This window comes from Marasmius oreades, chromosome 10, assembly GCF_018924745.1.
Source record: "Marasmius oreades isolate 03SP1 chromosome 10, whole genome shotgun sequence".
Classification (NCBI taxonomy): domain Eukaryota; kingdom Fungi; phylum Basidiomycota; class Agaricomycetes; order Agaricales; family Marasmiaceae; genus Marasmius; species Marasmius oreades.
The window spans coordinates 1,082,387-1,094,410 of NC_057332.1; the positions used below are offsets into that span (position 1 = coordinate 1,082,387).

The 12,024-nt window shown below is 48.2% G+C and overlaps 6 protein-coding genes across 7 annotated transcripts; 4 read left to right on the forward strand and 2 right to left on the reverse strand.

Moving 5' to 3' along the window:
* Window positions 1–4: 4 nt before the first annotated feature.
* On the forward strand, window positions 5–2,102 carry ERF1 (translation termination factor eRF1). The gene is made up of 7 exons (XM_043159321.1): window positions 5–193; window positions 255–294; window positions 353–591; window positions 646–1,078; window positions 1,137–1,353; window positions 1,404–1,920; window positions 1,980–2,102. Exons 1-6 carry the CDS (start codon window positions 108–110, stop codon window positions 1,706–1,708), a joined length of 1,320 nt encoding a protein of 439 aa, XP_043002921.1. The 5' UTR covers window positions 5–107; the 3' UTR covers window positions 1,709–1,920; window positions 1,980–2,102.
* E1B28_002404 (uncharacterized protein) lies at window positions 2,103–3,675 on the reverse strand. 2 transcript variants are annotated; one of them, XM_043159322.1, is made up of 10 exons: window positions 3,479–3,675; window positions 3,396–3,428; window positions 3,282–3,336; window positions 3,068–3,226; window positions 2,982–3,012; window positions 2,869–2,929; window positions 2,698–2,818; window positions 2,473–2,639; window positions 2,274–2,412; window positions 2,103–2,223 (listed from the first exon to the last, which is right to left on the reverse strand). In XM_043159322.1, exons 1-10 carry the CDS (start codon window positions 3,511–3,513, stop codon window positions 2,155–2,157), a joined length of 870 nt encoding a protein of 289 aa, XP_043002922.1. In that variant the 5' UTR covers window positions 3,514–3,675; the 3' UTR covers window positions 2,103–2,154. The 2 variants fall into 2 exon arrangements, with proteins under 2 accessions (XP_043002922.1, XP_043002923.1); XM_043159323.1 differs by having other exon boundaries at window positions 2,274–2,639.
* E1B28_002405 (uncharacterized protein) lies at window positions 3,614–4,937 on the forward strand. The gene is made up of 4 exons (XM_043159324.1): window positions 3,614–3,693; window positions 3,747–3,922; window positions 3,981–4,337; window positions 4,409–4,937. Exons 3-4 carry the CDS (start codon window positions 4,137–4,139, stop codon window positions 4,823–4,825), a joined length of 618 nt encoding a protein of 205 aa, XP_043002924.1. The 5' UTR covers window positions 3,614–3,693; window positions 3,747–3,922; window positions 3,981–4,136; the 3' UTR covers window positions 4,826–4,937.
* Window positions 4,938–7,835: 2,898 nt separating this feature from the next.
* On the forward strand, window positions 7,836–8,881 carry E1B28_002406 (uncharacterized protein). The gene is made up of 2 exons (XM_043159325.1): window positions 7,836–8,296; window positions 8,362–8,881. Exons 1-2 carry the CDS (start codon window positions 8,096–8,098, stop codon window positions 8,776–8,778), a joined length of 618 nt encoding a protein of 205 aa, XP_043002925.1. The 5' UTR covers window positions 7,836–8,095; the 3' UTR covers window positions 8,779–8,881.
* A 170-nt stretch (window positions 8,882–9,051) lies between these two features.
* E1B28_002407 (uncharacterized protein) lies at window positions 9,052–10,490 on the forward strand (the record flags this gene model as incomplete). Its single annotated transcript, XM_043159326.1, has 3 exons — window positions 9,052–9,258; window positions 9,330–10,085; window positions 10,143–10,490. The coding sequence occupies 2 exons, from the start codon at window positions 9,052–9,054 to the stop codon at window positions 9,843–9,845; spliced, it is 723 nt and encodes a 240-aa protein (XP_043002926.1). The 3' UTR covers window positions 9,846–10,085; window positions 10,143–10,490.
* On the reverse strand, window positions 9,863–11,252 carry E1B28_002408 (uncharacterized protein). Its single transcript, XM_043159327.1, has 8 exons — window positions 11,142–11,252; window positions 11,021–11,090; window positions 10,857–10,967; window positions 10,728–10,801; window positions 10,543–10,672; window positions 10,194–10,480; window positions 10,094–10,123; window positions 9,863–10,024 (listed from the first exon to the last, which is right to left on the reverse strand). Exons 3-6 carry the CDS (start codon window positions 10,940–10,942, stop codon window positions 10,318–10,320), a joined length of 453 nt encoding a protein of 150 aa, XP_043002927.1. The 5' UTR covers window positions 10,943–10,967; window positions 11,021–11,090; window positions 11,142–11,252; the 3' UTR covers window positions 9,863–10,024; window positions 10,094–10,123; window positions 10,194–10,317.
* Window positions 11,253–12,024: the final 772 nt, after the last annotated feature.

Sequence of the window (12,024 nt, forward strand, 5' to 3'; positions counted from 1 at the left end):
CGTGGTGACTGTACAGGATTTTTTCTTTCTTCCTTCTCTCCCTCCATCACTTCAAAAGACCTCTTGTGCCTCGTTCCTCTGTGTATACTTTCGACTTAGAGTGTACGATGAGTCAACAGCCAGATGCTGCAGAGCAAAATATCCAAATGTGGAAAGTCAAGAAACTCATCAAGAGTCTTGACTCTGCTAGAGGGTAACGTCCACAACCGATCTCAAATACCAGTTCTGCTGATTATCCTCTGTTACATCTTTAGGGCTGGTACTTCAATGATCAGCCTCATTTTACCACCCAAGGTTGGTCTCGATTTCTCCAGATCGTTGTATGCGGTGTTGGCTGAGCTTTTTTCGATAGGATCAAATTTCCAGGGCTTCAGCTATGTTAACGCAGGAATACGGTACAGCATCCAATATCAAGTCTCGAGTCAACCGTCTTTCTGTACTGGCAGCCATTACCAGTACTCAGCAACGTCTAAAGCTATATAATCGTGTGCCTCCGAACGGCCTCGTGCTCTTCGTTGGAACGATCTTAACTGATGAAGGAAAAGAAAAGAAGGTTTCGTTTGATTTTGAACCACATAAACCAATCAATACGTATGTTCCCATTATCATTCACCACTTGTAATCATTCACGAATTCTCTTTGCAGATCTCTTTATCTCTGTGATAACAAGTTCCACACCGAAGCGCTTTCCGAACTCCTTGAATCAGATTCTCGATTTGGCTTTATCGTCATGGACGGTAATGGTACCTTATTTGGTACTCTCTCTGGCAACACTCGAGAAGTCGTCCATAAATTCACCGTGGATCTTCCCAAGAAGCACGGACGTGGTGGTCAATCTGCCCTTCGCTTTTCTCGACTTCGAGATGAGAAGCGCCACAACTATGTTAGGAAAGTTGCTGAATTAGCGGTTCAGCATTTCATTACCAACGACAAGGTCAATGTCACCGGACTCGTTTTGGCCGGTTCCGCGGATTTCAAGACAGAGTTGAGTCAAAGTGACATGTTCGATCTTCGTCTCTCGGCCAAGGTCATCAAGGTTGTCGATGTCAGTTACGGTGGAGAAAACGGGTTCAATCAGGTATGGTTTTTGTTCCCCTCATATGTCAAGCTGCGCCGGGGTAACATGTAAACCATAGGCCATCGAACTCGCCGCAGAATCACTGGCCAATGTAAAGTTCGTTCAGGAGAAGAAGCTTATTCAGAAGTACTTTGATGAAATCAGCCAGGATACCGGAAAGTATTGTTTCGGTATCGACGATACCCTCAAAGCACTCGAGCTTGGTGCTGTTGAAACACTCGTCGTCTGGGAGAATCTCGACATGACTCGTTACACTCTTCGTAACGCCGCCGGAGGTATGAGCCTTGTCTGTGGTCTTCAATTTGGTTTCCTGACTTGACTCCAGAGGAGACTGTTGTTTACGCCAACAAGGAACAAGAGAAAGACAGGGAGAAATTCATGGATAAGTCTACCGGTCTCGAGATGGAGCAGGCAGAGGAACCACAGCCTCTTCTGGAGTGGTTCGCTGAGAAGTACAAGGAGTTCGGCGCCAACCTGGAGTTCATTACCAATCGTTCGCAAGAGGGCGCGCAATTCGTTAAGGGCTTCGGTGGTATCGGCGGTTTACTCCGATACAAGGTTGATTTCAGCAACCTTGTAACAATAGATGAAGAAGAAGACGAGTTTTACTCTGATGACGAAGACATCTGACGGTATTGCTGGCTCTTTGGAGCCCCGTCCATCCTTGGATTGTCGGGCGGGGTGGGGGAAGGGGAGGGGAAGATGTTGGATATCAGTGGAAGGCGCGGTGTTAACGTCGTGGAGAACTCGACGAAAGGTGTTGATGTTGTATTTGGGACCGTTCATTGTTGGCGTAAATGTGGATGTTTTCTGTTCAAAACATTCTTGGCTCTTAGGTTCAGGTATGTTTTCCAGTTAGCCCCGCCGTGTTGTATTGTGTTGAATTCACCTATTTATTCAGCATACGCGTATCTTATCTCACTGTGTCTTATCAGTTGAGTAGTCGTGCTTTGTAACGTAAAGGACGCTGCCATCGTTTACCGCTCGCGGTGTTTATGAAACGAACATGATCGTACTTCGTCCACTAGTCCAAGTTACTTCGAATACTTGATCATATCGCAAACAGAGCTAAAAAGCTACGGTGAACGACCACCTATTACCTTGATAATGTTCTCGTATGTGGTGAAGACTATACCACCGCTCAACTAGAGAAGAAAATAAATCCTCGGCACACGAGAGGGGGGTGGTAACTTACGACCAGTCTAGCAAGTCTCGGCGTTGTTCCTGTCCAGAAGCGTAGGATACCTTCCTCTGTAAAGATCCGATAGGCACAATGGAAAGAGTTCCTATACTGTGCTCTGGCTTCCAAGGACTGCATACGGGTTTTCACGACACTAGCGGGGAAGATTGGTAGGATTAGATGTACTTTGTCGGTATAGCTGAAGTGCACCTACTCCAGCGGCATCGTTGTGTAGACGGTAACCAACCCTGCTATTGCACCAATCCCAAACGTGATAGTACTGGGCAGCGGTTGCCCAGGCCTAGCGGTCCCTTGTACAAACTGCTTCAATGTCGAGTAAGTCGTAAAACGAACAGCCGAGTTGGCGCCTTGTCGCATCATCTACTAGGGAAAAGTCCTGTGTTAGACCCGTCTCTGGGAGAAACTACACCTTCCTTACAACCGGGAACAGTCCACGGTATATCCCAAAGATTCCCTCTTGTTTGACGATCGAGGCTGTACCGTGAATTAAACCACGATATTGAGGGTTTGGCCGGTGTGCATCATCTATGAGTTTTGTCCTTCTCAAGAGTCAAAACGGGAGGAGAGTATGGAGATTAGAGAGACGGACTTGATTGTTTCTGAAGGGGTGACCGCGAAAATAGCCTCCATCATTCCTGCACCAAGTCCGGCTGGTCGCGATTGTCAGACCTTCTCCCTTCCCTTTACATGAGCCACACTGACCTAGAAGACTCCGCGGTGCACTTATTTTCCCCTTCACAGACATATGAGAACTTGATCGGAGTAAGAATTGATTATTGAATGCGCACCTGGCTGTCCGCGAGCATTCCTTTGAAATGGTCATAACTGACAAATCGCACTCCAGCCTTTGCAGCATTCCCTACTACTAGAGCCATACATCCTGAGTAGAGGCCCGTTACGCCTTGTGTTTTAAGGGTATCTCTAATGATTGACATGGGATTTTGTCTCTGGGAAACGTATGATTATTGGGAGAAAAATGTAGGATATGCTCGAAGTACTCACCTTGCCCCCAAATTGTGAACGCGTCTTCACAAACTCCATAGGGTAAGTCACGAAGCTGGACCAATATTCCATTTATTTATTTTTCCTTGAGATTTCGCACAGGTTCGCACTCACGCTTCAATGGCGCCTGCGGTCGATCCTGCAATACTTACGATTGAATGAGCTTTGAAGACTGGTATAAAGAGGCTGCGGCTTACAGTGAGTGTATCGGTTTTTCTTTCTTCGCCGTCATGTTCCACAAAAATTGTCTTTTTTACAGACCAAGGTGGGGAGACGGATGTAAGTGGCAGTGTCATAGATTCGTGGTGATCAGCTAGTGCCATCCTTCGCCACATGATACACGATAAGATAAGCAGCTCGGGCACGCGTCGTGATCAATTCGCAGCTTGTAATTTGCAAGGTCTGAAAATTGGTGAGCATGTTTGCCTCTACATTAAAATTCCCTCTGATTCAATATTTTTCTAGGGAAACTATTCACCACAAGTTTTCTCTCTCATATTCATACATGAAAAAAAAGACGTGTATTTAGGTACATGCCTTTCTTGGGAAACGGATAAAATCGGGCCAGTCAGGCATTTTGAGGATTGACTCCCATTCGACTTCCGCGCGGCACAGGGCTACCCGAACTATGTACTACATAGGTGAGCACCGTAGTCACTTTCCGGATGCGCCCATCTATCACCAGTGCAATCTATAAAGGTGGAGCTGTCAAATCTGGGGTTCCCAATAGATTAACAAGTATAAAAGGGCTCGCATGAGTCCCATCTCGTCACGGTCTGCTGTAACCTCTCAAGAACTCGCCAGTCTCTTAAATCAGCCTTATACCGCCAAACTTCCTCACTCTGACCACCTGCAATGTCGCTCACTCTCACAGTCATTATCGATGAGGACCAAGTCCAAGTCATGAAGGAACAGGGCTTCAACCTCTTCCTTGCGAAGCTGGTTCAGGATCAAGACAAAGCCAACGTGATTTGGAAGAGTAAATCAGCGTTCTATTATTCCAACAAGTTCCAATGGGAACCAGTCTTTTCTATCTCTGGGTCAGAATCTGTGGAGGTGAGCTAACCTTCGCAGTGACCGTCACTGAATCGACATAACGTTGAAACGTTAATTATTGGATGTTACAGCCAGGCGCCCTCGTCTCAGCTTCCACGAAGGTGAAACCCATCGGGTACGGCCAGTCGATCGAGATTGACAAGGACGGCAACATCACCGACCCCTCGGGCCCTGTCACTCCAGGCAAGGCGTTCAGGCTCACCAACAAAGACACCAAAAACAACACCGCAACCGTTTATGCCGCGGACCAGACCAAGCCAAGAGCTGACCTGGCCCCCTTCTTCGTCAGCAAAGGTCTTGAAGAAGACTTCAACTCTGTCGATATCTTGCCGATCGAGACCGTGGTGCTTTGGTTTGGACAGGCTCAGGAAGCCGGTACGATCATTGCAGGCTATTCTGGCCCCAGTTGTAAGGTTTTTTATGGCAATGGAGACAGCAAGCGCACCGTTGAGTGGACGAAGGACGGCACTTGGGAGCAGGTTGATTGATCGCGCAGAGTCCGTACTTACAGTACGCCTGTATATCCATATGATAGCTTTCGTCGCCCCTTGACTCCGAATCGACCCTTGAAGCTTGAAGCTTGACCACTTCTACGCGGCCTTACACGTACTACGTAAGCTCTGCACCGCGACTAGTCGGGTGTTCAAGACCTCCGTGTACCATGGTCTGTTTCCTCGATATCAATCTCAAGGCTATATTTGGGGTATGTCACATACACACATGTGCGCTATCATATATTAAGCCTGCAATCAGATCGTCGCGGGCTGTTGAGGTTTGCGCAGGGACCATTGACAGGTTCACAAATGGCGATGATATGTGAGGATGCGACGTTCAATTACAGAGAGGGTTTTCCGGACACGCTGTGAAAGTTGTCTGAGTGAGTTGAACGTTCTATCAAGACCAACAGGCACCATAGGGGCACCGGGGACCGTTTCTGCAATCGAAGCTCACAGATTAGGACGATTTGATATGTGAGAACGCCACAATTACTATATATAACAGCGAATTGAGACAAAATCTAGTATTTGCGGGGATTGCGGAATCCACCGGCCGGAGTTGGTTCACGAATCACGACGTAACACGTTCGTTCCTGGAATGTACGAACAATTCCCGACAATTCGCACCCATTCCACCCCTCTTATCATCGACACGTCCCACAGCAAATAGGATCAATAGGTACCCGAATGAAGTCTTCCTTTGCAGGCAGGGCAGTCAGTGTTGTAGATCAATGGAGTTGACCAGCAACTCCGGCAAGCGCAAACACAACTATTAGAATATTCTGGTTATTTCTCTCCTACTTTCTTACTCAGCTACTTACTCATCTTCCTCAGAACACAGTACATACAAGAACATTCTAGGTACATGGACTACTAGTATATAAACCAGATGTAAAGCCTACACAAAATATAGAGTTCTTTCCATATTTCCACAATAGTCAGGTCCTGTTACCGGTACATGTCAAGAACCACGGCGGAATATGAATGTGACAACAGTGAGGCGGATTTCGGGGGTCCCCCGTGAAAAATATTTTCCATCGTTTCGATCTCCCTACTTGCTACCCAGCAAATTTTTGTGGATCTCTAGTTTCGAGACATGCGCGCTATCCGAGCCAGAACCAACAGATACTTGATAGCAATCCAGCAGAATGGTCCACACGCACATTCGCCTTGTTTTTCGTTTTGTGCTGCAAACTAGGTCCTTAACTCCACTATCGATGGCTACCACACAAGTATTTGTGTATTGAAAGTCATGTTGAGGTTCTGGCAACGGATTATCAGATCTGAGAAGTCCCATCGAAAGACGACGAACATATGTAGACAATATGTAGACTCGAGCCAGGTCGCTGCGTCAAAGTTCTGAATTCGGTCGTTCAAAAGTGGTTACGCTGGTGAAGGGGTAGGGCTCCACATCGTGCGTCGCTGCTGGATTCGAGTCTAGAACGCATGCAATTTTACTCTTACGAATGCCTCTGATTTGACCACAGAGATTGAGAGGGAGTCATGTCGCGATTCTGACCTACTACATTAGACAGTGGACTTGTAATCTGCGCTGAGTAGTTGGTCCCCTTGCGCCCAACCAAATACCACCCCTCTGCGTGAAGCATTGGGCCCACAGAAGTAGGCAGACAGCTCCAAGAACTAGAGAAGACGAGTCGGCCGGAAGCTCAAGTCGCAACCATGCATCAAGTCCAAACACCGAGGACCACAGTGAGCAGATGAGCTACTGGCGGAAAGTGAGCATTCAAGCTGTCGCAGCCATGTCAGGAATCATCAGGCTCCGATGAGAACCTGAAATCGATGACTACAATTGAAGGAGAAGGGTGTTGAACACGGATTTTTCAACTCCACACGGCAAATGGTTTGGCTCGTGATCCTGTCGGAACGGCCCGACCTCGGTTTGTCCAGTGTGGCTGTGCAGTTTCTGGGGCAAGAGCCGAGCCCCGGGCATGGCAGCCCTAATTAAATGCCTGAGTCCGGACCCCCGACTTTTATTCGGATCCCAAAAGGAAATTTTTATCCGGACTGTAGGCATCTACTTATATAATATAATTTTTTGTAAATATGAACAGAAAGGTTTGAATATTTGAATCTCCATACTGAGCTGGACGGAGCTAACTGCCCTACAGTGTACACGCGAGTCTACCGATAAATCGGCATCACCGGCTGGCCTTCACTTTATCCGGACGGGCTCAGGCATAGGCGGGACTGTTTTTATTCGGAAAACTGGCCCAGGGATTGGCGAAAGTTTGGCCTGGTTTACCCGGATGGGGCTCCGGCATCCCTAAAATCTCGCCCATTCCTATCCGGATAGGGCTCAGGTCCTGTCGACCCCCAGGGCGGGCCGTGCGTCGGAAACCTCGGAACCGAGTGGATTTGCCGGCTTTCAAGGTCGTAAATTCAGGTCGTTCGGCAAGTTTCGGCCTCGGTTTGGTTTCAGGCCCAGGGCCGTTCAACCAAGATACAGCTAGTAGCTACACTGTTGACTTCCACTTATAGTATACTAAGCGATGGATAGCGATGCCAGTGGGCTTTCAAGGGCGAATTTTCAGTGAATTCTCAAAATTGTCGTCGGTAAATTCTCGCCTATTCTCATGAAATTAACTTGCAGATCCTAATTGCGCCAGTTGTTCAATTCTTGGCGGATTGTAGTGTTCTCCACGTGCACCCTAATTCGCCAGTTTCTGCCTTTGTAATTTGTAAATATTCTGACCCCATGTCCAAAATATAAGGTTTTCCGGACATGACGGGCATTGTGCCTGTAAAAAATTGACCGTTCGCGGCTATCTTTTTCGTGCGCAAGGAGACTAGAGGGATTCACGGGAAACAACACTCGACTTTTAATCGACAATAGGCCATATGTACACACCCTCGCCCCTCGGGCTCGCTATCCACCTTGTATATGTGAGCACGTCAGAGTTGGGACATTCACAAACATTCGGGATTACGCCTTACAAGTTACTGGGAGGACCTGGTCTAGGGCGAGACCCCGCTATCTAATGTCAGACGAAGGGTTTACGGGTAGTATTGTGCCTCGAATGATACTACCGATCGACTCGCCGTGCACCGCGGTGTGACAGTGTCCATTGTCGATGTCGAAGCTATACTTGGAGTATGTCACATCCACCTATGTACGCTGTCAAGTGCATGCACTCTCAAGTGCCTCTCAGAGTATAAAAGGGCTCTACTGTAGCTCCCAAATCTCATCACTCTCCTACACCAGCCTCACACAGCCAAACTTCCTCACTTCGACCACCTGCAATGTCGCTCACTCTCAGAGTCAATATCGATGAGGACCAAGTCAAATTCCTGAAGGAACAGGGCTTCGACCTCTTCCTTGCGAAGCTGGTTAAGGATCAAGCCAAAGCCAACGCGATTTGGAAGAGTAATTCAGCGTACGTTGCTTCCAACACGTTCCAATGGCATCCAGTCTACGCTATCGCTGGGTCAGAAACTGTGAAGGTGAGCTAACCTTCAGTTGATGTCTCTGGATCTATATCAACGTTATTGATTATCGGATGTTACAGCCAGGCGCCCTCATCTCAGCTTCCACGAAGGTGAAACCCATCGGGTACGGCCAGTCGATCGAGATTGACAAGGACGGCAACATCACCAACCCCACGAACCCGGTCAATCCAGGCCAGCCGTTCAGGCTCGCCAATAGGAGCCCCAATACCAATTTTGCCGCAGCCGTTTACGCAGTGGACCCAGCCGACCCAAAAGCTGAATTTTCGAATCCCTTCTTCATCAGCAAATCTCTTGGAAAAGACTTCACCGTCGATATCTTGCCGCTCGAGACCGTGGTGCTTTGGTTTGGACAGGCTCAGAAAACCAGCACGGTCATTGCCGACTATTCCGGCCCCATTTTGACGGTTGTTTATGGCGAAGGAGACAGTACACACACCGCTAAGTGGACGAAAGGTGGTTGGGAGCTTGTTGTTTGATCGCGCAGAGTCTGTACTTAGTCCTGTATAGCCATGTGATAGCTTTCGTCGCGTCTTGACTCCGAATCAGCCTTGAATACTTCTATAAACACTACATCAACGCTCAAGAAAGCTGTGAAAGCTATCGAGATTTATTCGTGCAACATTCTTGCTGCCGAGGCAGTGATAACCTTCCTGATCGAACTGAGAGCATAAAAGGGCTCGTATCTCGTTTGCTGTAAACTCAACTTCACCAGCATCACACGCCAAACTTGCTCGCTTCGACCACCTGCGATGTCCGACCTCACTCTCAAAGTCATTATCGACTCTGAGGAGCAAATCGAATTCTTGAAGAGACAAGGCTACAACCTCTTCCTTGCGAGGCTGGTTAGTGGCCGAGACAAGGCCAACGTGATTTGGAAGAGTCATCCAGATTTCACTTATGCGAACAGGTTCCGATGGAAACCGGTCTACGCTATCTCTGGGTCAGTATCTGTGGGGGTAAGCTAACCTTGACACTGACAGTGAACGTCTTTGGGCCGACATCAAACGTTGATTGTTGGATGTTACAGGTACGCACCCTCGTCGAAGGCTCCACGAAGGTGAAACCCATCGAGCCCGGCCAGTCGATCGAGATCAACGAGTGGGGTAACATGACCAACCCCGATGGCTCTGCTGTTCCAGGCAAGGCGTTCAAGCTCACCAACAAAGACCCCAATACCAATTTTTCCGCAGTCGTTTACACCGTGGACCCGGCCACGCCAGACGGTACACCTCTCACCCCCTTCTACATCAGCGGGCTTCTTCCAAGAACCTTCCCCGTCGAGATCACGCCGATCGACAACATCGTGGTGGTTTGGTTTGGACAGGCTCAGGAAACCGGCACGATCATTGCAGACTATTCCGGCCCCCATTTTACGGTTGTTTATGACAAGGAACAAACCAAACACACTGTTCAGTGGACGAAAGAGGAGGGTTGGCAGCTGGTCGATGATCTGAAAAACATCAAGGAGACATCTCAATCGGGAGACGTCAGAAGAATAGCTCCTTCAAACATATTTACACTTCAGAGCGTCCCGCAGGAGTGAGCAATAACAATACTCAACAGCCTAACCCTACTCATAATCCCAATGTTCATATAGACAAAAGCTGATAGTAAGCGCCACCTCGCTATAAAGTCGCCATACTGTACAAACTCACACCTGCTCACAAGGCATTAAAAGTGCTGTCGAATTGTGCCGAAGGGCTTGAGCCTTCTTCTGGTTACCTCCAGTGGGAAGGCGAACAGGTGGGATCCTGTGAGTTTCTAAAAGATGTATGCGAAGTGGGTAAGTACCTCCAGTCTTGATCATGTAAGATTGCCAAGCTGAGGGTCACCGGCCAAGACTGATTAGTTCGTGCGGAAAGTCGGAGAAAAAAAAAACTGTTCGACGTACCATGCTGATGTCAAAGACCTGTGATGGCACAACCTCCCACAGACTTATCTTTCGAATTGTGAAGGCGTTCTACCCATATTTATGTTTCGCGGACTGTTTAGCGGCATTGTTCAGGATGCGAACGCTAAAGCTGGCGACACCGGACGAGCGCGACGAGGACGCATGTGTCCGAATGCATGACAGCGGTAATGGATGTCGCGGTGGGTGGTAACTTGCGACGTTGGCTCTCGAGGGATAGCTTCTCCTGACGTGCTTTGTTCCATTGATCATTTGCCTTCTTCACCGCCCTTTCATCATCCTCAGCCAATTTGAGAGTTATAGGGAAAGTATATCAGTCCTTGGGGCGTACGGATTTGAGTTGCACTGCTCTGAAACATCCAACAGAGACTCCAGACGCGGGACTTGCACATTCTTATAGTGGTTCTGAGCATCAGTTGACTTTTCCAACGCAGCCCACGTTCTCCGGTTTTCATCAGTATCTCCACATTGTCTGTGAGCACAACGGGCCAAGGATTACAGACTGATCTGACTTACCGTGTATGACGAACCTTCCATTCTTCTCTGTCATCGTTCTACCTCGCTCCTGAGACAACGACATAACGTGTATTCTGGATGCGGAGTCTAGCTGAGTACGGTAGGATCCAATTGAAGCCGAAAACTGACCTTGGGATCCGTGGGGATTTCATCGGAAAGACAACATAGGCGTCGAGGAATAGTTTCCTATCTTTTTTCGGCGTTGTAGCGCACATCCATCTCGATGTGGTTGTTGTCCCACTGTAAAGTTGATGTGAGTGCTGGTCCTCGCCTTTCGAGCATATGATACGCACGGAGTTCAATATCTGACAATTAGAATGCCTCGGTCAGTCTTACGTGCTCTGCCGCCCAACGCGTGTTTGCCTGGTAAGGGTGAGGTGAGCTTGGTGGCAAGTCCAGGAGGCTGCGACCAACCTCTGTAAGAATCGAGACCGTCATGCTTCTCTCCGTCGGAGTTGCGTGGATAGTACTTGTTGAATCCTAGAGCCAGGCCTGAGGATGACGGTGAGAGTAAGAGTCGATGGTGGCGGTGAAATTATCTTGGTTACAACCTTATCCTCCCAATCGACCCATCGTCCCTACTCGCCTGTTCCTCAACGATGCGTTACTACGGACAAAAAGTACCCGGAAGTTAATGAACCTGTCATGGTGCAAGGCGTCGGTTTGCGGAGATGGGGGCGTACGTCAAGCTGATATGCTTTTCTCATTACTCATTTATACTAATTCATTGATGCAATAATTTTCAGCTAGAATAGAAGCCCTGAGGGAATGATTCTGAACTCTCAAGAAGACATAATATCCGTTCAAAAGCTCAATCGTGTAGGCAGAAATGAAGTTGTTGTACTGCGTGTTGATAAGGGAAAGGGTACGTCGAGAATCAGCTTGAAATCGTCCGCGACTCACTCGAAACGAAGGGTACATCGATTTGTCGAAGCGATGAGTCTCCCCTGAAGAGATCACAAAAGGTGAAGAGCGGTACATGAAGTCGAAGACTGTCGCGTCTATCTTGCGCCATGTCGTGTTCAAGACTCGGATCGCAACCACTTGCGTCGACGAAGAGCTGCAGTTAGAGACGAGCGCACAGAGATCGGAATCACAAGAACAGGAGTCTAAATCTCGATGAGTACGGAAAGAGGCTCAGGAGGAAGATTTGGGTGAAGACGCGAATCCTTATTCCTCACAAAATGATGAAGAGAAGCTGGAAATGTTGTACAAAAAGAGTGCCTGGCCGCTAGGGAAGACCTATGGTTACCCCTACGAGGCCTCCAAACTTATCCTGACGTACGTTGGCATTAAA

What these genes read in the sequence shown, in the direction of transcription:
- E1B28_002408 (XM_043159327.1), bottom strand. Translation starts at nt 10,942, where the DNA reads ATGTGCGCTACAACGCCGAAAAAAGATAGGAAACTATTCCTCGACGCC. An exon ending in AAATCCCCACGGATCCCAAG is followed by an intron (nt 10,802 to 10,856) that starts GTCAGTTTTCGG and finishes CTCCGCATCCAG; the next exon opens with AATACACGTTATGTCGTTGT. An exon ending in GAGCAGTGCAACTCAAATCC is followed by an intron (nt 10,481 to 10,542) that starts GTACGCCCCAAG and finishes GGATGATGAAAG; the next exon opens with GGCGGTGAAGAAGGCAAATG.
- E1B28_002406 (XM_043159325.1), top strand. Translation starts at nt 8,096, where the DNA reads ATGTCGCTCACTCTCAGAGTCAATATCGATGAGGACCAAGTCAAATTC. An exon ending in CTGGGTCAGAAACTGTGAAG is followed by an intron (nt 8,297 to 8,361) that starts GTGAGCTAACCT and finishes CGGATGTTACAG; the next exon opens with CCAGGCGCCCTCATCTCAGC.
- ERF1 (XM_043159321.1), top strand. Translation starts at nt 108, where the DNA reads ATGAGTCAACAGCCAGATGCTGCAGAGCAAAATATCCAAATGTGGAAA. An exon ending in CCACATAAACCAATCAATAC is followed by an intron (nt 592 to 645) that starts GTATGTTCCCAT and finishes TTCTCTTTGCAG; the next exon opens with ATCTCTTTATCTCTGTGATA. An exon ending in TCTTCGTAACGCCGCCGGAG is followed by an intron (nt 1,354 to 1,403) that starts GTATGAGCCTTG and finishes ACTTGACTCCAG; the next exon opens with AGGAGACTGTTGTTTACGCC.
- E1B28_002404 (XM_043159322.1), bottom strand. Translation starts at nt 3,513, where the DNA reads ATGACGGCGAAGAAAGAAAAACCGATACACTCACT. An exon ending in GAATGCTCGCGGACAGCCAG is followed by an intron (nt 3,013 to 3,067) that starts GTGCGCATTCAA and finishes ATGTCTGTGAAG; the next exon opens with GGGAAAATAAGTGCACCGCG. An exon ending in ACCGTGGACTGTTCCCGGTT is followed by an intron (nt 2,640 to 2,697) that starts GTAAGGAAGGTG and finishes TTTCCCTAGTAG; the next exon opens with ATGATGCGACAAGGCGCCAA.
- E1B28_002405 (XM_043159324.1), top strand. Translation starts at nt 4,137, where the DNA reads ATGTCGCTCACTCTCACAGTCATTATCGATGAGGACCAAGTCCAAGTC. An exon ending in CTGGGTCAGAATCTGTGGAG is followed by an intron (nt 4,338 to 4,408) that starts GTGAGCTAACCT and finishes TGGATGTTACAG; the next exon opens with CCAGGCGCCCTCGTCTCAGC.